The sequence below is a fragment of the Monodon monoceros genome, unplaced genomic scaffold, assembly GCF_005190385.1.
Source record: "Monodon monoceros isolate NGI ecotype Baffin Bay Population unplaced genomic scaffold, NGI_Narwhal_1 Super_Scaffold_18, whole genome shotgun sequence".
NCBI classification, from domain to species: Eukaryota; Metazoa; Chordata; class Mammalia; order Artiodactyla; family Monodontidae; genus Monodon; species Monodon monoceros.
This window is the reverse complement of record NW_021703774.1, coordinates 164,285,280-164,307,832: the sequence shown is the minus strand read 5'-3', so window position 1 is coordinate 164,307,832 and position 22,553 is coordinate 164,285,280. Positions and strand designations below refer to the sequence as shown.

Below are 22,553 nucleotides of genomic sequence, written 5' to 3'. Positions count from 1 at the left end.
GCCCTGAGGCAGGAATACTTTGTCTGTAAAATAGAGCAGACTCCTGGGCCAGTGCTCATTCACCACTTGCTGCCTCTCTAGGCCCTCAGAGAGGCCCTTTGATGTCCTGGGCCTCCCTTAAGCTCAGCCCTAAAATGCCAACTTCTCCAGGAAGGCAGTAGCTCTCTGAGGCTGTGGGTCCCCCTCCCAGAAGCCCTGTGGCTGAACCGGATCTGAGTTTCCTGGTTCCTGTCTGGCAGGGGATGAGCAGACATCCTCCCCGCCTTCTCTCCCCAGGCTCCAGCCCCAGTCCCAAATCTCCATGGCAACCCTAGACACAATCCTGATCTGAAGAAGGATCTGGAACAGGGAGCACAAACATCACTGAAGAGACCAGAGGAGCTGGCGTACTTGCCTCCCTTGCTCTCTATATCCTGCCAATCCCTCCACTGGCCTAACCAGGCCCCTATACCCCAGTCTCCCCAAAGACCCCAAACTGAAGATTCTGCAGGTCTTCCCCATCGCTGGGCACAGGAGGGCCTGGATGGAAGCCTGTCCTCTGCAGCTGCCCCAAAGGCTGCTCCTGCTGGGGGCAACTGCCCTGACTGCATCTGCTCTGCACACAGGTGAGTACAAGGTGGCTTGGCTGGGGCAGGCAGGAGATTCAGGTCCCACCACCCTTTGAGATTGTGTTTCCTCAATCAGCACTCACCCTGATGAGCTGGGATCCCTTGAGTTGGGGGACACTGGGAAACCCTGTGCCTGGTCTTGGCTGGCACCCTCAAGTCCACCCCCACCCCTCTGGGTGGCTGGAGCTCCAAGTCACCCAGAAGCAGGTGTCTGGGGGCGGGTGGGGCAGTCTGGCACCGGGAAACACTGTGGGCTTTGGAGTCAGACGGCCCTGCATTCACACACACACCCTTGACATTACTGTTTCCACTGTCTAAGACTTGGTTTCTTCAGCAGTAAGATGGAAAGAATAATAGGCCCTTGCCCCTTAAGGCAGAGGTCCCCAACCCCCAGGGCCAGTCCGAGGCCTGCTAGGAACCGGGCCTCAAAGCAGGAGGTGAGTGGTGGGCAAGAGAGCGAAGCTTCATCTGCCGCTCCCCGTCGCTCCCCGTCGCTCCCCGACGTTCCCCGTCACTCCCCGTTGCTCCCCGACGTTCCCCGTCACTCCCCGTTGTTCCCCGTCGCTCCCCGTTGCTCGCATTACCATCTGAACCATCCCCACCCCCCGACCTCCGTCTGTGGAAAAACTGTTTTCCACAAAACCAGTCCCTGGTGCCAAAAAGGTTGGGGACCGCTGCCTTAAGGGACTATTATTATTGTGCATATAAGGTGAGATAAACCATGCAAGACACATAGACAGTGCCCAGCTCATAGAAGGTGCTCGTTCACCCACTCTCTGAACCTCCGCCTGTCCCGTGTGCCTCCAGGGCAGGTTCTGGCTTTAGTAGGTCTGCACAGATATGAGAAGATGCTCCCACATCCTGAGCCCTAATGGAGAATTTCTCCCCCGAAGACCCACATCCCGGCTTGTCCTCAAGCACCACTGGTGCCCCTACCATGCACCAGAAAAGCCACGTCCTGTTCTCCTTCTATCCTTACAAAAATCAGATGGTTTGAGTACTTACACGTTATCTCATTAATCCTCACAACAACCCTGTACCAGTGAGGATGTTTTGGGTTGTAAGTAACAGTTACCAGACTAAACAGAGCTTAAACCATAGGACAGGGCTTCCCTGGTGGCGCAGTGGTTGAGAGTCCGCCTGCCGATGCAGGGGACGCGGGTTCGTGCTCCGGTCTGGGAAGATCCCACATGCGGCGGAGCGGCTGGGCCCGTGAGCCATGGCCGCTGAGCCTGCGCGTCCGGAGCCTGTGCTCCGCGGCGGGAGAGGCCACAGCAGTGAGAGGCCCGCGTACTGCAAAAAAAAAAAAAAACAACAAAAAAAACAAACCATAAGGACATTTATTATTTCACTTAAGAAGAGAGGCCATAGATGAGTCCAGAAATGGTTAATTCAGCAGCTCAGCCATGTCAGGGCTCCCCCATAATTCTCATGACCTCATCCTTGCAAGATATCTGCTGCAGCTCTGGGCATCACATCCTCAGTCAATAGCTTTCAAAAGCAGGAAGAAAAAGGGGCTCCTCATCACACAGCTCTCCCTCCTTTTTTTTTTTTCTAAAAAAATCAGGGAAGAAAACCTTTCCCAGGAATGCTCAGCAAACCTCTCCTTAAATCTCATTGGCCAGAATCAGTTCACAGGCCAATCCCTAAACCTGTCAAATGGAATTAGGATTACAAGGCTTGGTTTAGGCCAAAGACCAGGGGGGCTCTCTGATAATTGAGGAGAATTAAGTTTCTCTTAGCAAGGAGAAACGGAATGCCTGTTGGCTGGGCAGGTGCCCAACCGTGTCTCCCCCATCCTTTTATTTTTTGGCTGCACTGCGAGGGTTGTGGGATCTTAGTTTCCCGAACAGGAATTGAACCTGGGCCCTCCACAGCGAGAGTGCGGAGTCCTAACCACTGGAGGGAAGGCCAGGAAATTCCCTCCCCCATCCTTGAATAACACTTCCGTAATGCTCATTAAATGCCAGGCACCACCCTAAGCACTGAACCCATACACGTCCACAATCCTTTAGTTTCCACTACAAAATATGAAAAGCTCTGACAACCAAAATTTGTTCTTAGCTAACTAACTGGCAACACCTGACCTGAACTGACAGGAGGCTGTTTACAGTCTGTATTTGTCCTACTTAGGGTAACTGTTCTGTGCAATTGCTCTAGAAAATGTGTTTGATTGTGGAGGGCTGTGGCAGACTCCATTTGGGGCTGCAACGTATTATATATCTTTCTAAAATCTGAAAAATTCTGAAACACATCCTAGGGTTTTTGAATACGAGATTGAGGACTTGAATTACATTTTTTAATCCTCACAAAAATTCTGACGTTGCTCAATCATCCCCATTTTCCCGACAAGAAGACTGAGGCTCAGAGAGGCTGAGTGACTCACTCGGGGGTCACACAACGGGCAGAAGGCAGGGCCAGGCTTGGAACGGGACCGCGTGGTTCCAGGGTCGGTGCTTTTCCCCGCAGCCTACCTGGTGGACCTGTGCGGCCGGACGTGGCAGGCGGACGGGCTGCTGCTACGCTCGCACTCCGCGTCGCGCCGCTTCTACTTCATGGCCCCGGACACCGACAGCAGGCTCTGGATGCGGGCGGCGACCCCCGGCGACAGGAGCCGCTTCCAGTTCCGCTTCTTCCTGGTCTACAGCCTGACCCCGGCGGCGCCCAACACCTCCTCCCCGGCGCCGGCGCCGGAGGACCCCTGCGCACCCGGGTCCTACCTGCAGTTCTACGAGGGCCCACCGGGGGCGCCATGCCCCTTGGGGGCCCGGTTCTGCGGCCTGATCATCACTGGGCCGGTGGCGTCCTCCGGGGACTTCCTGGGCCTGCGCCTGGTCACCAGAGGCTGCCAGCCCCGCGTGGACTTCGTAGGCGAAGTCTCCTCTTTCCGGTTGGGTGGGTGCGGGCTGGTCCTGAGAGAGGGCGGGGGCTGGGGCCTGGCGGCAGGGTCAGGGGCTTCAGGAAGGGGCGGTCCAGACCCAAAGAGCCAACCCCATAAACCTGAGTTCCATGGATGCGCGGACCAGCCCCTCACCTGTTCACACACAACTCCCACTCCCACACGATTCCCACACACTCACACACCTCACACTCCAGCACCCACCCCACTCACACACACTGTACCTGTGCACAACTCACACCTCGTACACACCTGGCACACCCACCTGCACCACACAGACTGAAACACCCAACCCACAGGCCTGGCGTACTGTACACCCTCCCCCCCACACAGTTCACATCATGCACACCTCATTGTACACAGTACCACTTTGCACACTGCCGTGCAACTCACACACTCTCACGTTCGCACACTGGCTTCTCCGTCCTGGGTCCACCCAACTGCAGAGGGGTCGAGAGTTGGGACTCTGGTGGCTGTAAGTGACAGAAACCCACTTAGGCAAGGAAAGGGAACTGATAATAATAATCCCTCGTTGAGCACTGCCTGTGGCCCTTCTTATGCCAGATCCCATCTGTTCTCACAGCAGCTCTGCTGGGCCAGTGCTCATACCCTCGTATTTATTGATGGGAAACAGGCTTGGAGAGGTTGAGTGAAGCGCCACAGGACTCCCAGCTCAGAGGTGGAGGAGCTGGGCTTTAACTGCTAGAGTTTGTCCTCTGCTCCAATTGAGTCAAGGCTTTAGTCCCAGCAGGTTTCCCCAGGACTGAAGACACTCACTGATGTTTCAGCAGAGGAGCTGCCAAAGCCCAGAAGTTTCCAAAACCTCGGAGAAGTATCATCGCCCTCGCTGGCAAAATATCCAGACTGGAGAATTAAACATGGGGTTGGGGCTTCCCTGGTGGCGCAGTGGTTGAGAGTCCGCGTGCCGATGCAGGGGACGCGGGTTCGTGCCCCGGTCCGGGAAGATCCCACGTGCCGCGGAGCGGCTGGGCCCCTGAGCCATGGCCGCTGAGCCTGCGCGTCCGGAGCCTGTGCTCCGCAGCGGGAGGGGCCACGGCGCTGGGAGGCCCGCGTACCGCAAAGAAACAAAACAAAACAAAACAAACGTGGGGTTGTGAGCACTTCAAGGCAAGAACAGGGGGGCCTCTGAGAGCCAGCACAGGTTCACCAGGAGCTGGACCTCGACACGCCAGGCCGCGGACAGCCCTTCAACCTGAGCTGGTCAGAGAGCACCCCCTGCTGTCTCATGTGTGCCTTTGGGGCCATGACTGATGGTGCCTGGGTTCCCCTTTCTGGCTCCTGTGGGCTGTAGCGTGCCAAGGGTCCTATTATATTGTTTTGCAAGCAGATCTCTCAGGCTAATTGGAAATCAACCCCTCCCTCCCTCCTTTCCTCCCTCCCTCCCTTTCTCACCTTCCGTGAGGTACCGGCCAAGCATGTTGCGGCTGCTTTGTGGTTAGCAGGGTTGGACTCGAAAGCAGGCGGCAGTGGCGAAGCCCTGTCACAGCTCTGGCTTCCTCGGATCACTTTTCACCACTTTTTACTTGGATTACTGTTTGTGTTTTCTCTCTCATAGATATTCACTCTTACCCCTGCACGTCTTTTATAAATCAGAGCATTCACTCTCATTTGCACATGAAAAAACCCCAAGTCAAGTTGGCTTTAAGCCAAAGGAGAATTTGGGGGGCTCCTATAACTGGGATATTAAGGCGTTCGTTCAGGTATAGCTGGATTCAGGAGATCAAGGAATGCCACCTGGGCTCTATCTCTTTGTTCTCTCCCTTTGCATTGCACCGGGTCTGTTTGGCTTCCATCTCAGGCAGCTCCAGTTCCTCTTTCTACTTGGCAGCAAGGTGACCCTGCAGCTCCAAGCCCACAGTCCCCCTTATAACTCTCACCTCAGTGAAATAAAGAGCGAGGATCTTTTCTCTCTCTCTCACTTTTTTTTTTTTTTTTTTTGGCTGCGCCGAGTGCCTTGCAGGATCTCAGTTCCTGACCAGGGATTGAACCTGGGCCCCCAGCAGTGAAAGAGCTGAGTCCTAACCAATGGACTGCCAGGGAACCGCGAAGATCTTTTCTTATGGTTCTAGCAAAAGCCCTCGGGGCCAAATTTGATTAGTCACATGGGCCATGTGTCCGTTCCCGGGGCCAGGAATGGATGCTCTGATCCCCATGTCCACCTCTGAGCCATGGTATTGGTCAGTCCCTCCTGAACCAGCTTTTCTCCACAGAATGGGGTGCTGGGTAAGCCAAACCTGTCTGCCACACCCTGTGCACCAAGTCATACCCTTCTCTCACCTGTGTGCCTATTCATTCATTTAACAAAGATTGAGTACCTGCCCTTGTGCCAGGTGCTGTTCTAGGCTCCAGGGATACATGCAGCAGTGAATGAAAGAGAAGTCCCTGCCCCATTTGAGCTGACATTCTAGTGGGGGAGGCAGACCATAAACAAAGAACCGATCAAATCCATAATCTGCAGAGGTGGTAAGTGCTGCAGAGGAACCCAAATCCGGATAAAGGGGCGGTGGGGGAGGGATGGTGTGCCGTTCTCACGTGGAGGTGAGGGCAGGCCTTCCAACACGATGACATTTGAGTGGAGACCTGAGGGGAGCAAGCCATGCAGTTACGGGCAGGGCTGATGGCAGGTGCAGTGCCACGAGCCGGAATGAGTTTGGAATGTTCAGGTTGCTGGGCTACCATAGGCTGTGTGCACGCACGCGTGCATACACATACACACACTGGGTGCCACAGTGCTCATGAGCATGGGGCTGAATTCCTATCCTGCTGCTTAGATACAAGCTGTGTGGCCTTGGTCTAGTGACCTAACCTCCCTGTGCCTCGGTCTTCTCATCTCTAAAATGGGATTAATAATAGTATTGACCCTATGGGGTTAAGGTAAGAACTTAATGAGCTGGGATGTGAACCACGCCTGGCTTGCAATAGGAGCTCAATAAATGTTAGCTGCCGTCATCATCCCCATCCCCATCATCATCTTTACGATCATACCCCTGTCTCATCCGTACCCTCATTTGCACGCACATGGAGACAGCCTCTCCTGCTCACACCTCCCGCATCCCCTCCCCATAGGGCCAAACATTCTGCGGTGCTCAGCGTCCTCGTCGTGCCTCCCCTCTCAACCCCAGGATGCTGTTGTGCCTACTTCCAATGTCAGAACCACAGGTGCATCCCCCCGAGGCTGGTGTGCGGTCCCTGGGCACGGACAACTGTGGCGACGGCAGTGACCAGGCTTCTTGGGCAGCAGCTAACTGCAGAGGTCAGTGACAGGTGTGGCTTGGGTCCTGCTGAGCAGCTGGGTTAGAAGCTGGAGGCCGGAGGCACGGGTGCGGCAGGAGAGGATGAGGTGAAGCACAGTAGTGGGGAATCCATTCAGACCAGACTGCCTGAGGACCAGAGGATGTTAGAGCTCAAATGGTGATCGAATCCAGCTGCTTCCAAATGTCGTTTCAGTGGTGGAAGATTTTCCTACACAGAGCCTTGCAGAGGCCCCAGACATCACAAGGAGAGATGCTCTACTTAACTGGACGTGGGAGGCCTGGGCCGTGGCTGACTGATGTTCCACTGAGAGACTTGAGTTTGACCTTCAAGACTTTGAAAACCATTGATCCAGCCTGACTCCCACATTTTATAGATGGGGAAACTGAGGCCTAGGGAGGAGAAATGACTTGCCCAAGGTCATAGAGTCACTGAGTGACATAACCAGGAATGACCTCTGTGGATGGACAGAGGGGACCAGACTAGGTCACCCCTGATTATCCTTCTTAGGAATCTGGACATGCCCCACTCCCAGTCAGGGTTGCCATGTCCTGTTGAACGGGTTGTTCGTTGCAAAAATGCACCTGGCTGAGGGGTAAAACCCAGCTTCCCGGGAGCCCATACATTTCCCTCCCCAGGCACTCCTCAGGGTCCTCCCTGACACTATGCTCTGTGCCCAGAGGCCCGGGCCCTATGTCCTCTCCTCCAGCTGCCACACCCGTTCCCCCCTCGTTCTCCTTTATACCGTATCGCCAGCTGGACTCGTCTTCGAACACTAGTTATATAACCACCTCCCCACCTGACATCTCCACGTGGCTGTGCAGGCGGGTCTCACACTTAACTTGCCCCAAACTGAACTCATGATCCACAGCCGGCCCTGCGTCCTGCTTCTCACCCGTGTCCCCTTCTCACTCAGTGGCAGCTTTGAATTCCGGTTGTTCAGGCCCAAACGGTTGAGTGGCCCTTTACTCCCTTTTCCCTCTCAGCCCATAACGAAGCCATCAGTGTTGTCGGAATTAATCTGATGTTTTCCTCATGATAAGACTGCAGTCGTGGGTTATGAGGAGGAAGATCCCAGAGGTCAAGTGCACACCAGGCCAGATCAACGCGATCACTGCCCAACACGGTCCACGGATGTTGATGTTGGCCTTGGTCACCGGGTTGAGGCTGTGTTTGTCGGCTTCTCCGCTGTTACTCTGTCTCCTCTCCCCACACTGTCCTCTTTGGGAGGAAGTCATCACGCGCAGCCCACAGACTAGCAGGGAGTTAAGCTCTCCTGCCAGGGGAGCATTTTATTCTTTTCTTTTGGCCGCACCCCTCGGCTTGCGGGATCTTAGTTCCCGGACCAGGGATTGAACCTGGGCCCCTAGCAGTGGAAACGTGGAGTCCTAACCGCTGGACTGCCAGGGAATTCCCCAGAGGAGCCTTTTAAAACACTAAGTTAGATCGCGTCACTCCCGTGCGCAGGACCCTCCTCACTCCTCACTCAGCCCACACAAGCCTCCCAGGGGCCCCCAGGCCCTGAGTGACCTGGCCCGTCACCTCCCACCTGCTCGCTTGCTCCAACAGCTCCTCCACTCCGGCCCCTGGCAGCTCCTTCCACGCTCCAGTCTTGTCCTGCCTCTGGTCTCTCACTAGCTCTTTCCTCTACCTGGAAGGCTTTTCCCAGAGGTTCACATGCTCATTCCTTTGCCTTCTGCAGGTCTTGGCTTAACCCTCACCCTCTCCATGAGCTCTTTCCTTACCCCTTTGTTTAAAAATAGCAACCCTGGGATTTCCCTGGGCGGTCCAGTGGTTAGGACTCTGCGCTTCCACTGCAGGGGCCACGGGTTCCCTGGTCGGGGAACTAAGATCCCACAAGCTGTGCGGCCAAAAAAAAAAAAAAAAAAAACACGAAAAGCAGCCCTGTGTCCATTGAAAGCAAAACAGGTAAACAAAACGTGGTATGTCCACACAATGAAATATCGTTCAGCCCTACAAAGGAAGGAAATGCCGACACATGCTACAACATGGATGAACCTTGAGGACATTACGCTGACTGCAGTAAACCAGTCACAAAAGGATGAATACTATGTGATTCTACCTAGATGAGACATCCAGAGAACTCAAAGAGACGGAAAGCAGAATGATGGTTGCCAGGGGCTGTGGAGGGGAAATGGGGAGTTATTCACAATGGGTACAGAGTTTCAGTTTTATGAGAGGAAAACAGTCCTGAGAATGGATGGTGTTGATGGTTGCTCAACAATATGGATGGACTTAATACTACGGAACTGTACTTAAAAACGGTTAAAATGGTACATTTTGTTTTGTAGAGTTTACCGCAATTGAAAGAAAAGTAGCAACCTTGCCCCTCGCCGCGCCCTGTCCCTCCTTCCTGCTTGATTTCCCCTCGTAGCTCCTGTCTCCACTTGACACATGGTGGAATTTGTGTTTTGTGTTGCCTCGCACTAAAACGCCAGCTCCATGGGGGCCTTTTTGTCTGTTTTGCTGTCATATCCCCCAGTCCCTAGAGCAATGCCTGGGGTACAGTAGGCAGGTGATTGAAAAATACTCATCAAATGAGTGGAAGAATGAACCTCTCTATGTCTCCGTTTCCTTATCCGTAAACTGGGGATGATAAACCTAACCTCTCAGATTTGTCATGAACTTTAAGTGAAACCCTGTGGGTGAAGGGCCCAGCACAGAGCATGGTTCTTGGTGCAGAGAAAATGCTCAATACAGCATTACTCCTTGAGAAGTAGCTCCATTCATCCACCCCCAGCCCCTGGAGCTAGACTGTGAATTCAAGTCCACCCCTGTCACTTCCAGCTGTGTGATCTGGGCAAGTGACTTAACCTCTCTGTGCCTCACTTCTCTTATCTGTGAAATAAAAATACTAACACTAAGAGGTTTGGGGAGGATTAAACGAGACATAATCATAGCCTGCAAGGGGCAGATCTCAGTGTGTTAGAGCTGTTATTTGCCACTGCCGGTCCCTCTCCGGTGCCCAGCCAGGAAGGGAGTACGGATGATGGTACCTCCGGGCCCCTGACTCTTCCCCCAGCTCTCGGGTCTGTGGGCCCCCTGGGGATTGCAGCTGAGAGGAGCCCCCCAGCACGCCGGGACCCTGCACGACAGGATGCCGCTCCGGAAGGTGGATGGCTCTTGGTTGTTACCTGCTGCTGCTCCTTCCGCCGAGACCACACTTGTCCCTCTCCAGCGATGGGTGGGGGCAGCTGGCCCAGGCTGAGGCCTGAGTGCTCTTTCTTTCTACAGGCCTCCAGCCACGGGGGTGGCTGGCCTCCTCGTGGGCCTCCTCTGGAGCTGCTGCTCCTCCAGCCGGCTGGCTTGGGGGGCTGGTGGTGTGCACCATGTTACACACGTCCTGGCCAGGTGGCCCCTGGGGGCCTGCGGCTGAGTAAGCCAGGTCAGGGGGGTCATCCTTAGAGAGGCTGTGGGCATCAGAGGAAGGAGAGTGGGCTCTGGGGTCAGACAGTCCCCGAGTTCTGCCCCCACCCCCCACAGGGCTGTCTAACCTTGGGCAGATCATATAACCCTCCGAGACTCAGTCTGCCCCTCTGGAAAATGGGATGATTCCTGCCTCACAGGGTCATGGTGAAGGCCACAGGAGGCAGCTGACCCTGCAACCTGCATGGTGACTGGCACTCGGCTGGATCAGTGAAGGGCAGGGAGTAGGGGCCTCGCTCCCCTGAAGCTGCCTTGCTTCACGCCCGGACCTCACTTGCCCTGCTTTGCCCCATCCTGGCCCACCCTCAGGTACCACGGGTCCAGTCGTAGTCAAAGACACAGGAGACAGCCCTGGCGGGGATAGCACCGTTTATTAAGAAAGATCAAGATAAAGACCACAGGAGGGTCCCTTCTAGGACACAGAGGCCAGGCGTCCCGGACCCACCTCTGGGGGTTGCTGGTGGGGAAGGCGCTTGCCCCCAGTTGGGCCCTGGGGCTCCCACAGATGGGGCAGGGCTGTCACGCCCCCTTCCTGTCCCTCCCAGTCATGAGTCCCGGCTCCCCTACCCAAGGCATTAACTCTTTCCGACCACCAATGCTCTCCTCCCCCCATGTGCCCTGGGCCTTCACTTCCAGATCAGTGGGGGGACGTGGCCTGGTGCAGGCAGGGAGACACTCTCAGTGCTGGGCTCTGCCTGTAGCAGCTCCTGGTAAGAGTTGAGGTGGGCTTTCCCTTGCAGCCCCTCAGGGCGGGGGCCCTGGGCTAGGTGTGGGGTGGGAGGGATGCAGGCCAGGAGGGCTTGGTGGGAGCGGGGAGGCTGCCAGGGGCCGGTGGCCTGGCTGGCTAGGTGGAGGTGGAGGGGCGCTGGGACATGGGCTGGCAGGGCTGGGGGCTGCCTGCCCAGGGGTGAGCTGCCTTTTGCACCACAGTTAGCACTGAAGAGCTTTCCCAACCCGGAGGAGGGTGGCGAAGGCCACTGCGATGCCCTCTGCTCCAGGTAGCTGGTGAGGCTCCGGGTAGCTGGTGAGGCTCCAGGCTGGAAGCCGAGTTTGGCTCCTGTAGAAATGAGGGCTGCCCAAGGGCTGAAGAAACGGGCAGCCCAGCACTACCTCGGGGGGCTCTGTTGGTGGGGGCAGTTCTGAGCCTGCTCAGCCACCGTGGCCGACCCCAAGTCCTGGTGACCCTTTGAGGCATCTGCTCCCATGCAACCCGCCCTGCCCAGCAGCCTGTGGCTTTGCCCAGGTGTGTCTGTGTGGGGTGGCGTGCCCACCCTCCAGTCCAGCCCAGGGCAGTAGCAGCAAAGCGTGGCATCGCCTCCGTTTCTTACAAAATATTCATAATAATAATATTAATAATAATATAGTCGACGCTGCGGGGCTGGGGCGCTGCCCGGGAGTCCGTGTGGGGCAGGCAGTGCCTACGAGGGGCAGGGGCGCGTGTTGGCCCCCGCCTGGGCGCGGTGCTGCAGGTCCAGTGGCTGTGGAGGCGGGGTGCCAGGCCGGGCAGAGTGCAGCACCAGGTTCTTGATACAGCCCGTGATGCCCGAGGAGAACCTGCCCCCGGTCAGCACCGCCGCGTCGGGGGCTCCACCTGCGGGGAAGGGAGAGGGCGGGGCCTGTCAGCTCCAGGAGGTGGGGGGAGGAAGGCCCCGTGCTCTACCTCTGCCGGAGCCCCTTGCCCTCCCCGACCTGGAGGAGCGGCCCCAGGCCTGCACGAGGCCCGAGCTCAAGACTTACCGACGTAGATGCTGCCCTTGGTGTTGACTGCCACGTTAGGGCCTGGGGACTGGCCGCTGACCAGCTCCTCTCCGTCCACCTGGATGGAGCCTCTCCGGCCCTCTCTGCAGTGGAACGGGGTCAGGCCCCTCACCACCGATCCCCCGTCCTTCTCAACCCAGTGAGAGCCCCTCCCTTTGCTACAGAGACCAGTCAGAGCAGCATGACCCCGCTCCCTGAGTTCTTTCTTGCCCCCTCCCTCCGCTGGATGAGAGATCTGGTCCCACAGGCTTCATCCATCCCCTAGGGTGCTTGTGCGCCCACCCCATGGAGTTCTGTCCTGCCCTGGAAGTCTGTGCTCCGGCTGGTGGGCTCTCCCCTGACCCTGGCTTCAAGTTCTGTCTCCCCAGAGCTCAATGCCTGCCTCCCTGCGCATGATGGGGGGCGTCCTGTCCCAGTGCAGGACTCTGGGCCCTTCGCCCTAGTGCCCGGGGGGCTCCCTTACCGCAGTGCCATCACCCGATGCCACTCGCCATCGTTGATGGGGTCCTCAGAGACAAGGCGGGCCTCCCCACTGCCCAGCTGGTAGCTGCAGTCACACAGACCCAAGAGGGTGTGAGCAGGGGGCAGGACTGGAGGGGGTGTGGGACGGTGGTGGTGGTGTGCAGCTGGGGCACTGGGCACTGCAGCTTCTTGCTGGGGGGGGCCATGGGGCTGACCGGAGGGGAAGCCACTGAAGGGTAAGGGGGCTGAGGGAAGGGAGAGGAAGGGTCGGGTGCCAGGACCCACCTGAAGACAAGGTGCCCATCCTGAAGCCCAAGACTGATGAAGTCCTTGCCTCGGCCGGACTCTCCCACCTCCTGCCAGAGAAGCACAGGGTTCCCGGGGGCTACCGACAGCTGTGGCCTCCTCCTTCCTCTCTCCCACTCCTGTGGCCACCAGGGGGCTGGGAACCCTGAGATCCTGGGCGGGACGTCCACACTTACCACGCCCTGCCAGAGCAGGAGGCCGCTGGCCGTGCTGGTCTGAACCTCCAGCTCGATGGTCTCGGGCACCTCAGGGTGACTGTGGTGCGGGGGAAGTGGGTGAGAGGGCAGAAGCCCCAGATTCCCGTCCCCCACCCTGGGCCCACAGACTCTCTTCTCACCTCCTGGAGAAGATGCGGCCAGGGAGGGCGAGGAAGCCGTCATCGTAGAAGTAGGCTCCGTACTGCCCGGGGGCATCTGTCGGGGGAGTGGGGGCGATGCTGGGACACCTGCTCACCCGCATGGAGTATCCATCCCGCATTGGTGCCCTTGACCCCCACCTCCACCCCGACCTGTACTACTGCAGGGCTCTGAACCTGCAGTCCCTGGAGACCCAAGGGGGCTGGGGGCAGAATTCAGAGGCCTGTGAACTTGGCTTGGAAAACATTACAGTTCTAGCCTTGCTCTCTTCTCCCTGAAGGTTAGCAGTTCCTTTAGTTACGCAGGTAGGCAACACACTGAGGAGGAGCAGGGCCTGTGACTCAGTCACCAGTGGAAGATTTCCTTATTGCATTACAGTTGCTGCAAATATTTCAAAACATTGTTTACGCTTATTGCAATTGTGGTAGCTGTTGGGACTAAAGACCCTAACCCTAACCCTAACGCTAGATCTTGTATTTAATGCGTTAATAAAGATGCAAAAAACTTCAAATATTTTGATAACCTTCTTTCAGAACAATTGATTCCCTTTGAAATCCTATGTATTTCATTCTATGCAGTCAGTAGGGTCCAGGTAGGGTGGTCAACCATCTCTATTTGCCGGGTCCTGTCCTGGTTTTAGCTCTGAAAGTCCCACATCCCCAGAAGCTCCTCAGTCCTGAGCAAACTGGGGCAGCTGGTCATCTAGGTCAGTGGCACATAAACGGTTCTGAACCTTTGTAATCCCTCCATCTTACAGACGGGAAGACAGGTTCAGGGATGAGTGACTTGCCTAGGAAGTGGGAAGCCTGGATGGCAACCCAGACCTTTCGGCTGCATCGTCCACACTGTGTGTGTGGCTATAACATCCCCAACCCTACCTGCTCAAAGCCATCCCACGCCAGTGCTGGCCCCTGGGGCCTGGCAGCTACCAGGGTAGGCGACACTTCGCCACCCTCCACCAACTGATGAGGTTCGCAGCTAACAGTTACCAAGCACCTACTATTTGCCGGTCACCATGCAGGAAGTTTCACATCCAGCTACAAACATAACTTTTAACTGGATCCTTGTAACCACCCTATGTCTTTGCTATAATATTAACAAAAGCTAACATTCTGTGCCCACTCTGGACCAGACATTGCTCTAAGCATTTAAAATACATTAAAGGATTTTACTCTCACACAAAATTTTATCCAAAGCCTTGTGGAAGGATGTTACTTCTTTCTATTTTATACGTGAGGAAACTGAGGCACAGAGAGGCTAAGTGAGTCACCCAGGTCACACAGCTAGTAAGTGGTAGAGCTAGGATTTGAACCCAGGCTCTTATCCACTATGCCACTACCTCTCCTATTACATTAGCGATAAATAAGATATGTATCTATAATGCAGTTAGCACAGGGCCTGTAAATGTTCGATAAGTATTCATTTTTACAAATCATTATCATTGCTTTTAAACAGATTGTGGAATCCTTGAGAATAAGGGTCCTGCCTTACGCATCTTATATTTACTGCTCCCAGGGCAAGGATGGGCACACATGCATGTCTGTTGCTGGAATGCACGAATACAGAGGAGGGTACAGAAGTGAAAGTGGTTCAAAGGCCTGCCCAAAGTCACTAGGCAGTGAGCATAGGGCAGGACCCAGCTCTGTGCAGCTGTGCTCTTCTTATTCTGTCTCTCTGTGCCCAGGGAGCCTCTCACCTGGGCTTGTTTTATTCAGAGACCAAGATGGAGGGGTGGGGTCATTGGAAGAGGGGCTGAGAGACCCAAAGCCTGGGAGGGACAAGCCTGCTCAGCTCCTCTGGCTGGTCACGGCAAGTACGTACCGTTGCCCCCACTGCCTTCAAGATGCCAGTCGGACTCCGCTATGCCATGTGCAGAGCCTGTGGGGAGACGCAGGGTCCAGTCGGTGGGCTGTGTCAGGCCCCAGCGCCCCAAGGGGGAGGTGGAGAGAAGCTGGGGCAGTTACCTTGTTGGCAGCGAGGGCCAGAGAAGCCAGGGGGACAGAGGCAGCGGGTGCCCTGGCAGGTACCCCCATGCAGACAGGGCTCACGGAGCTGGCAGGGGTTCTCCTCGTGCTCACAGAGGTCTCCTGTGGGCCAGGGAAGAGGCGAGTGGGCATGGGCTGGAGCGGCCACTGACCACCCCCCATCCCTCCCTCCCAGTGCCTGGCCGGGCTCCCTCGCCTTTGAAACCGTCTCGACACAGGCACTGGAACTCGTATTCGCCGGCGGGCATGCACGTGGCGCCATTGCGGCAAGGCTGGCGCTCACACGGGGAGCTGTCGTAGCACTGCCCGACGCCCCGGCTGCCCAGGAAGCTGTAGGTGAGGTCCAGCCGCTTTCCATTCACTGACACCTGTGGGCATAGGGACACCAAGGGACTCGAAGAAGGCAGGAGGCTGAAGCATGGGTGTACCAGCAGAGGGTAGCTGGAAACCCAGGCTGGAACTTGAGCAGTAACGTGGGTTTCTAGGGTCGGGGGGGAGGACCAAAGTCGAGGGTCTACTGTGTGCCAGGAGCATCCATCAGTGTAGTCCCTCCTCACTACAACCTTCAAAGCAGGTGTAATTATCCCCATTTTACAGAGGAGGAAACTGAGGCTCTGATCCCAAGCACCTTGGGCTGGCTGCAGGCGGAGGGAAATCACCCTGCCCTCCCCGCTTGCCGTCTGGAAGTCGCTCACCTCGCCCACGCAGCCGCGGAAGTGAGCGCTCATGTTGGTGGCCAGGGGCAGCTGCAAGGACGGCTCCACACCACCCAGGTAGAGCAGGGTGTGCAGGTTGAGGCCCTGGCTCTTGCCGGGTGAGGAGCGCAGCACAGGGCGCCCGCCGTTCACCCGCAGGCTGCCGTCCTTGTTGAGACGCTCTGCGGACATGTGATGCCAGTGGCCCAGGGCCAGGGGCTCGGAGCTCCGCAGAACGGCCAGCCCTGGGGAGGACGCCGGCAGGGTTGGCACATGGATGGCCCTCTGCCCTGTCCCACCCCCTACAGGAACTCGAGCAGACAGGGAACCTCCTTCAGCCTCCCAATGTCCCAGAGGAACCCGAGAGGTCCAGAGACTTGCTTCAGGTCACACGGAGAGAGGAACGCGAAGAACAGGGGACTCTGGTTGGTCTGACTTCAGAATTTATTCCTCCCGCCTCCTGGGGGTGTGGAGGGCCAAGGGGGGCACGGAGCTTGGTGCCTACAGCTCAACTGCATTTGGTGTCAGTGCTCACCTGACCCCAACTCATAGCGGAACTCCAGGTGGCCGCCAACCATCGCCAGGGACACGAAATCCTCCACAGGCCCGCTCTTTCCCCCGCTGAACAGCAGGACCCCGTCAGGTGCCAGTGGCTTAAACTCAAGGTCCAGGCGTAGCTCGTGGTGCGTGTTGGTGAGAGCGGGCAGCGCCAGGTAGGAGCCCGCGCCCGACAGGGAAGGGGTGGTCACAGTCACACCTGCAGCAGCCACAGCTCAGCCAGGGCAGTGGGGATGCCAGAGTCCTGGGAGGGCTCCAACTATGCAGCCTTCCTCTGGGACCCCTGCCCACCCCACTCTCCAGTCCTAGAGGCTCGGGATCAGCTGGGCAATGGCTGCAACAGCCTAGAAGCACCCTGCCCCCAGCACTACAGACCAGGCTGGATCTCCAATTAGATGGGCTTCCCCTTTGGGGCCCTTGCGTACGGGATTCAGGCTGGGCATGAAGCTTGGCCAGGTGACTTTGAGGCCCTCTGGCTCTGGAATAATTTTATCATCCATAGGGCCCGTCATGGCCTCAGAATGCCCTGCCCAGCTTCCCCCGTCCTTACTGGGACCCCTGGGGGTCTCAGGCCCAGCTCCACTTACCTTCCTCACACCTCATCCCCGAGCGGCCCAGGTGGCAGCGGCAGGTGTAGCCTTGGCCGTCGGGCCGGTTCACACAGGTGGCGTCGGGCCCACAGGCCTCTGGGGGACACACAGGCCAATGAGGAGGGCACTGAGGTGGCCTGGGAGACGGTGGGGTCCTGATGCCAGAACTCTAACTACGGCCCCCCGGGGGCCTTGGCTACTTAGGGCCGGGACTCCTGGGAGGGCTGCATTGGGTGACCGGGGAGGGGGAATGGATTCGGGCAAGGGTGGGGCCAGAGGGGGCTGGGAAGGGGAGAGCAAGGGGGGGAGTGAACGAGTGACTCTTTTGTTCTTGAAAGACTGTACCTGGGTGGTGGGTAGTGGGGTGAGTGCCTTGGTAACAGATGGGAAGGTGGTAGGTACCAGGAAGCAGTGATTGGGGCTGGGGGGAGTGTCCGGGTACAGTGACGGGGGATGAGTGCTTGGGTAGCAGAGACGGGAGGCATGGTGGATATTAGGATGGCAGTGATGGAAGTCAGAATCCAGCAAGAGTGGTTAAGTACTCGGGAAAGATGGAGAGAGTGTGGTGAGTACGGTTAGCAGCTGGGGTGGATATGACGGGGCAGCAACGGGCAGAGGGAAGAGCCCGGAGTGGCAGTGATGGAGAGGGTGGGCTACACACCTGGGTGGCAGTGCAGGGCCTGCGAGTGCTCACAGCGGCTCCCGGTGAAGCCAGCCGGGCACACACACACATAGCTGCTGCTCTCCGAGTCCTGGCACTGGCCCCCGTTCTGCAAAGCAGCCCCCGGAAGTCAGACCGAGAACACTCTGGCCCTTCCCCACTCCCCACCAGGGCCGGCCATGGCTGAGGACAGCGGCCTGGGAGGCCGGGAGGAGTGTGCGGTGTGGGGTTACCTGGCAGGGCCGGTCCCGACAGGTGGGGCAGTGGGAGATGCCGTGCGCTGTAAGGTTGAGGTCGTGGAAGACGATCTCCTCACCCTGGATGCGCAGCTCCCGGACACAGCCTGGGGGGTGGGCAGGCAGGATGAGCCAAGTCAGGGGTGCTGGGAGGCCTGCCCAGCTCCAGCCCACACCCTGCAGTGCCCTCCCAGGTGCTTTGCCAGCCAGGTGAGGTCTGGCCAGGGCTGAAGGTGGGGAGGGGGTTCACCTATGAAGCCGCTGCTCAGCCCTGCCTTGGGGATGGCGCCATAGTCGGGGTAGCCACCCAGGTAGAGCTCCTCATTCAGGTCCAGACCCTGGAACTTGCCCTGGACAGGGGTAAGGCAGGAATGGCAGAGGCTGAGCGGAGGCGGGGAGGGGCTAGGGATAGAGGAACGGGGCTGGGTCTCACCTGGGAGGTGCCGTTGACCGGGGCCAGGCCGCCCACGATCAGGGAGCCCTGGGTGAGGCTGCGCAGCAGGGTCACGGTGTGGAACTGGCCCAGTGCTAGTGGTGAGGGGTGACGGATGGTGGCCATGCCCGAGCCTGCATCAAACCTGCTCCACGGGGTGGGAGGGAGGGCCGGGGCAGGAGAGAGCAGATACGGGGTTTGTAGGAAGGGCTGGGCAAGGAGCCCAGGCTGGGCAAAGGGGTCGACGCCATTCCCTGTCATCCTGCTCCGGTTCCTGTCCCTGCCTTGTGCTCTTGCCCCATCACCACCCCCAGCTCACCCTATCCCTGCCCCTCCCCAGGGGTTCTTCTTCTCCTACACTCTTCCCCTGGGAGCTTATTCAGAGCAGCCCCCGGGGCTCCAAGTGCCCCTGGCTCTAGGCCCTACAGCCTAGCACCTGGCCTCACTGTTTGTCTGAGCACTCCTCCCTCTGAGATGACCTTGTCTCTTTCCTTTGTTTGTGGCTGGTCTTCCCCGACTAGAATATACATTCCCACAAGGGCCAGAACTTGATTTGTTTTGTTTGTATCAGTGCCTGGCACATAGTAGGTATTCAGCAAAAAACTGCTGAATGAATAAATGAATGAATGAATTCTGGCCTGCAGCGGTCCCACCCTGGAAGGACACACTCAGCACTGCTGAGTATTTCTGCCGCAGCTGTGTGCAAGTCTGAGGCTGCTTCCTCCGCCACCCGGCTGGCGCACTGTGCTGGCCCTGGCAGCACGGGGGGTCACCGAGGGTAACGGCCACATCTCCTCCTTCCTTCAGAACCTCCGTCGTACAACTCAGCCCAGGGTGGGAAAGTCCTGCAATCTAGTCCCCCAGCCCCACTTCCCCTGTAACCCGGGAGGGTGAGGGTCTCACCGGAACTCGGGCCTCCCGCCCACAAGGCCGAAGGAGATGAAGTCGGGCTGCCTGTTGGCCAGGTTGGCGGGGCTCCCTGGGATCCGCTTCTGCCCGTTGTACAGCAGCATCCCTGGGCGGGCATAGCTGTGTTAGGGCCTCCCGTCCAGCCACAGGCTCCCTGTCTGCCCAGCCCCGGAACGAATGGCCCAAGCTTGTGAGCCTTTCCCCTCGCTAACTGCTGTCCCTCCCTCCAGCACACCCCACACAGCCAGGCCGTCTCACTCTCAGGATGGGGCCCTAAATAGAAGGGCCTTGCTGAGAGCTCCTAGAAAGAAGCTGAATTTGCTTCACTTACACTGTAGGGTCTACCTGAAGGAGGAGAGGGAGGCGGAGACTCACCCGAGTAGAGAAGGAGGCCTGGACAGTGAAAGCCAGAGACCCGTAAGAGGTGGGAGGAGACAGATGAGAAAGAGAGAGAGAGAGAGGAGGGAAGGGTGAGAGATGGGGAAAAGGAGGAAGGAGCAGAGACAGGAGTAGGGAGATGGGACAGAAGGACTGGGGGTTGCTGCACCAGTGGCAGAGGGACCGGGGGAGGCTTGGGTGCAGGTATCACAGAGGAGGGAATGGAGAAGAGGAGGCATGAGCCAGAGGGGGAGGCCCGGCCGGCCTGGAGCCCCCGGGGCAGGGAAGGCTGAGGACTGGGGGCTGCCAGGGCTCATACCCTGATGGCAGTGACTTTGGAGATCCCCAGCCCCGGGACCCCCAATCAGCTCCTCCCCTGCTCACCATCGGCTGAGTCGGGCCGGAAGGTGATCTTGATCTCAAACTTCCTGTAGGCATCCTTGATGGTGGGCAGCGGCAGGAAAGAGTGGGGGGTCTGCGTGAAGTAGGGCACCACCCGCTCTGAGGGCAGAAAGCACAGTTCAAGACGCCACCCACAAGGTGGCGGGCAGGGTGCCACCTATCCCGGGGTGTGTGGTCTCACCTGGCACCTGCAGATGGGCAAAGGCCTTGACCTTGCCCTGGCGGTTGGTGGCGGTGCAGACATAGGTGCCCGCGTCCTGGGGCTGGACCGAGGGCAGCAGTAGCATGTTGTTCTCCAGGCGGCTGTCGGGCGGCAGGTTCCCATCCAGCTGCAAACACACTGGCACGTTGAACCCTGGCCTTGGCCCACACCTCCACGGGGCCCGTCTCCCATCCCTGCCTGGGGCCCACCCTCAGACATGGAGCGCATACTCTGGACCAAGCCTGGGCCAGCTCCTGGGGGCACCGAGATGGTGAAGACCTGGTCCCTGCCCCTCAGGCACGCCCGCTGTTTTCCTGCCTAGCATTTACCTTGCTCCAGGTGATGTCAGGAGTGGGGTAGCCAGAGGCCATGCAGGGGAAGACAGCTGAAGAACCAGTGGGCACACGGACCTCTGGGGGCGTTGAGATCTGCGGCAAGGCTGGGAGGGGAGGAGGAGACACAGGCCATCAACCTGATGACACCAACCGTTTGTGAGCCCAGCCTGTGTCCTGACTCATTTAATCCTCATGCCATCCCTGGAAGGGAGGCACTGTGTCCCCATTTCACAGATGAGGAAACTGTGGCTGTTCACTCCTGGTTGCACAGGTGGAACCAGGCAGAGCCAGGGCTCAGGGACAGGTTCAACTGACTCCACAGACCGAGCCTCTTCAACACACCTGGGTGGAAAATTGTGCAGCCCTCTGGGGACCTGAAGAGGGGGTACTAGGGCAGTGTGGGTAAGTTTGGGGCAAGTGATAGGGCTTGGGGTGAAAAAGAATAGCCTCTGAAGAGCACACAGATTGTGTCTGCCTGGCATCATCCACTGTCCACGTTTTACTGTCTTTTACGTCTGTTTTGTGTTTGTGCTGTCTCTGCCAGCAGACTGAGCTGTAGGTCTTCCTCGTCAGAGCAGGAGCTCCAGCAGGTGACGACTACTTATCTGATTTCCTCTTGATGCCCCATGGCATAGCTTTTCCCTGCAAGTTCCAGCTGCCCCAGAGGAACACTCACTGCTATCCCTGTGGCACCTGCTTGTTATGAAACCCGCTCCCTAAATACACCAAATCGAAAATCCCCAAGAGAGCAGGAAGGAGGAGTAGCACAGGTAAGGCAGGCGATGGCGTGAGAGCAGCCCCTGCACGCTCCCCGGCCCTGCAGAGCTCCCTGCCAGCCTTCACCTTGCACGAGTAGCAGCACGTGGGACTGGGTGGTGCCTGCGGCGTTGGTGGCGGTGCAGCGGTACTGTCCTGCGTCAGCCAGCTCCACGTGGGCGATCCTGACGATGCCTCCGCTCTGCACGACGCCAGGCCGCAGGCGCCCTCCAACTTTGCTCCACGTCACCTGAGGCTTGGGGTCACCCAGGGCCAGGCACTCGAACTCCACGGCATGGCCGACCACCACGGTCTGCACGGAGGTCCGGATGTTGATGAGCACAGAGGGCAGAGCTGGGGGAGGATGGGGTAGAACAGAGTGAGGCCAGCCTGCTGCAGGCCTGGGCTCAGAGAGGCCGCAGACTGCCCCAGAAAAGGTGAGCACTGGAGCCCGAGGCACTCAGCATTTCATTCGCTTTTTCGCGCATCCACTCATTAGCACGCTCACTTGTTCGCTCTTTGTTCATTCGTTTTACTCACTTGTGCGTCCGCAGTCATTTTCATTGGTTTGTCTGAGCACTCCGCCCATCTCCCTTCTTCCCCCCTCCCTTGCAACATTTGTCAAGCCCCCCTTGTATCTGTATTCAAGATACAATCGAATAATTCTCTTTATCTGTACACATTTAAGGGGTTTCTTGGGGAATGTGGTCCCTGTGCACTTCATCTCTGTCCCCTGCTCTTAGCAGAAGCCTGAAGCCACCGTCCTACCTTGGACAACAAGCTGGGCACTGGCCTGGGCCTGTCCCCATGGTCCATGGGCCTGGCAAACATACGTCCCTTGGCAGCTCTGGTCCAAGTTCTGGATTCTGTAAAGAAAAAAATAATAAGACATCAGTGAATAAAAACAATTGGTGAGAATACTTTGCAGTTGTGCGGGAGTTAAAAGTCGTCAGGTATCAGCACACGATGTAAACTTCTAGTCTCCCCAGAACCATGGGAGGTAGGTAGGAAGTCAGGGTGAGTATCACCACACCCATTTTAGACCAAGACCTTGTGGTCTAGAGTTCCAGATCACACAGTTATCAAGTAGCAGAGCTGAGATCTGGGTCACATGTATATATCTGGCCTCAGAGCTTGTTCTCTTCCCTTTAACAATAATACGAACATGGGCCACTGATTGCTGAAGGCCTTCCACATGCTAAGCACCGTGTTCAGTGCTTTAGGTTGTCTCATTCTGGTCTCATATAACCCACTGTACAGCTGAGAACACTGAGGCTCAGGGAGGTGAAGTGACTTGCCCAAGG

At 57.5% G+C, this 22,553-nt stretch overlaps 2 protein-coding genes across 2 annotated transcripts in view; one reads left to right on the top strand and one right to left on the bottom strand.

Annotated features, from left to right (window-relative positions):
- Window positions 1-523: 523 nt before the first annotated feature.
- On the top strand, window positions 524-10,181 carry LDLRAD2 (low density lipoprotein receptor class A domain containing 2). The gene is given in 6 exon segments (XM_029227038.1): window positions 524-605; window positions 3,078-3,503; window positions 6,651-6,722; window positions 6,725-6,781; window positions 9,731-9,913; window positions 10,036-10,181. Coding segments are annotated over 6 exon segments (966 nt in total).
- A 398-nt stretch (window positions 10,182-10,579) lies between these two features.
- The window catches only part of HSPG2 (heparan sulfate proteoglycan 2), a 102,065-nt gene continuing 90,091 nt past the window's right edge, over window positions 10,580-22,553 (bottom strand). Inside the window, exons 76-97 of the mRNA XM_029227271.1 lie at window positions 22,018-22,115; window positions 21,337-21,603; window positions 20,488-20,597; window positions 20,138-20,285; window positions 19,939-20,055; window positions 19,171-19,282; window positions 18,268-18,412; window positions 18,085-18,184; window positions 17,832-17,941; window positions 17,599-17,707; window positions 16,935-17,033; window positions 16,325-16,546; window positions 15,790-16,034; window positions 15,291-15,462; window positions 15,074-15,196; window positions 14,931-14,987; window positions 13,091-13,166; window positions 12,930-13,008; window positions 12,733-12,803; window positions 12,449-12,532; window positions 11,965-12,068; window positions 10,580-11,818 (exon numbers count right to left, since the gene is read on the bottom strand). Of these exons, the coding sequence (XP_029083104.1) occupies window positions 11,646-11,818; window positions 11,965-12,068; window positions 12,449-12,532; window positions 12,733-12,803; window positions 12,930-13,008; window positions 13,091-13,166; window positions 14,931-14,987; window positions 15,074-15,196; window positions 15,291-15,462; window positions 15,790-16,034; window positions 16,325-16,546; window positions 16,935-17,033; window positions 17,599-17,707; window positions 17,832-17,941; window positions 18,085-18,184; window positions 18,268-18,412; window positions 19,171-19,282; window positions 19,939-20,055; window positions 20,138-20,285; window positions 20,488-20,597; window positions 21,337-21,603; window positions 22,018-22,115 (2,821 nt within the window). The 3' untranslated portion in view covers window positions 10,580-11,645. The remainder of the gene's footprint in view (window positions 11,819-11,964; window positions 12,069-12,448; window positions 12,533-12,732; window positions 12,804-12,929; window positions 13,009-13,090; window positions 13,167-14,930; window positions 14,988-15,073; window positions 15,197-15,290; window positions 15,463-15,789; window positions 16,035-16,324; window positions 16,547-16,934; window positions 17,034-17,598; window positions 17,708-17,831; window positions 17,942-18,084; window positions 18,185-18,267; window positions 18,413-19,170; window positions 19,283-19,938; window positions 20,056-20,137; window positions 20,286-20,487; window positions 20,598-21,336; window positions 21,604-22,017; window positions 22,116-22,553) is intronic.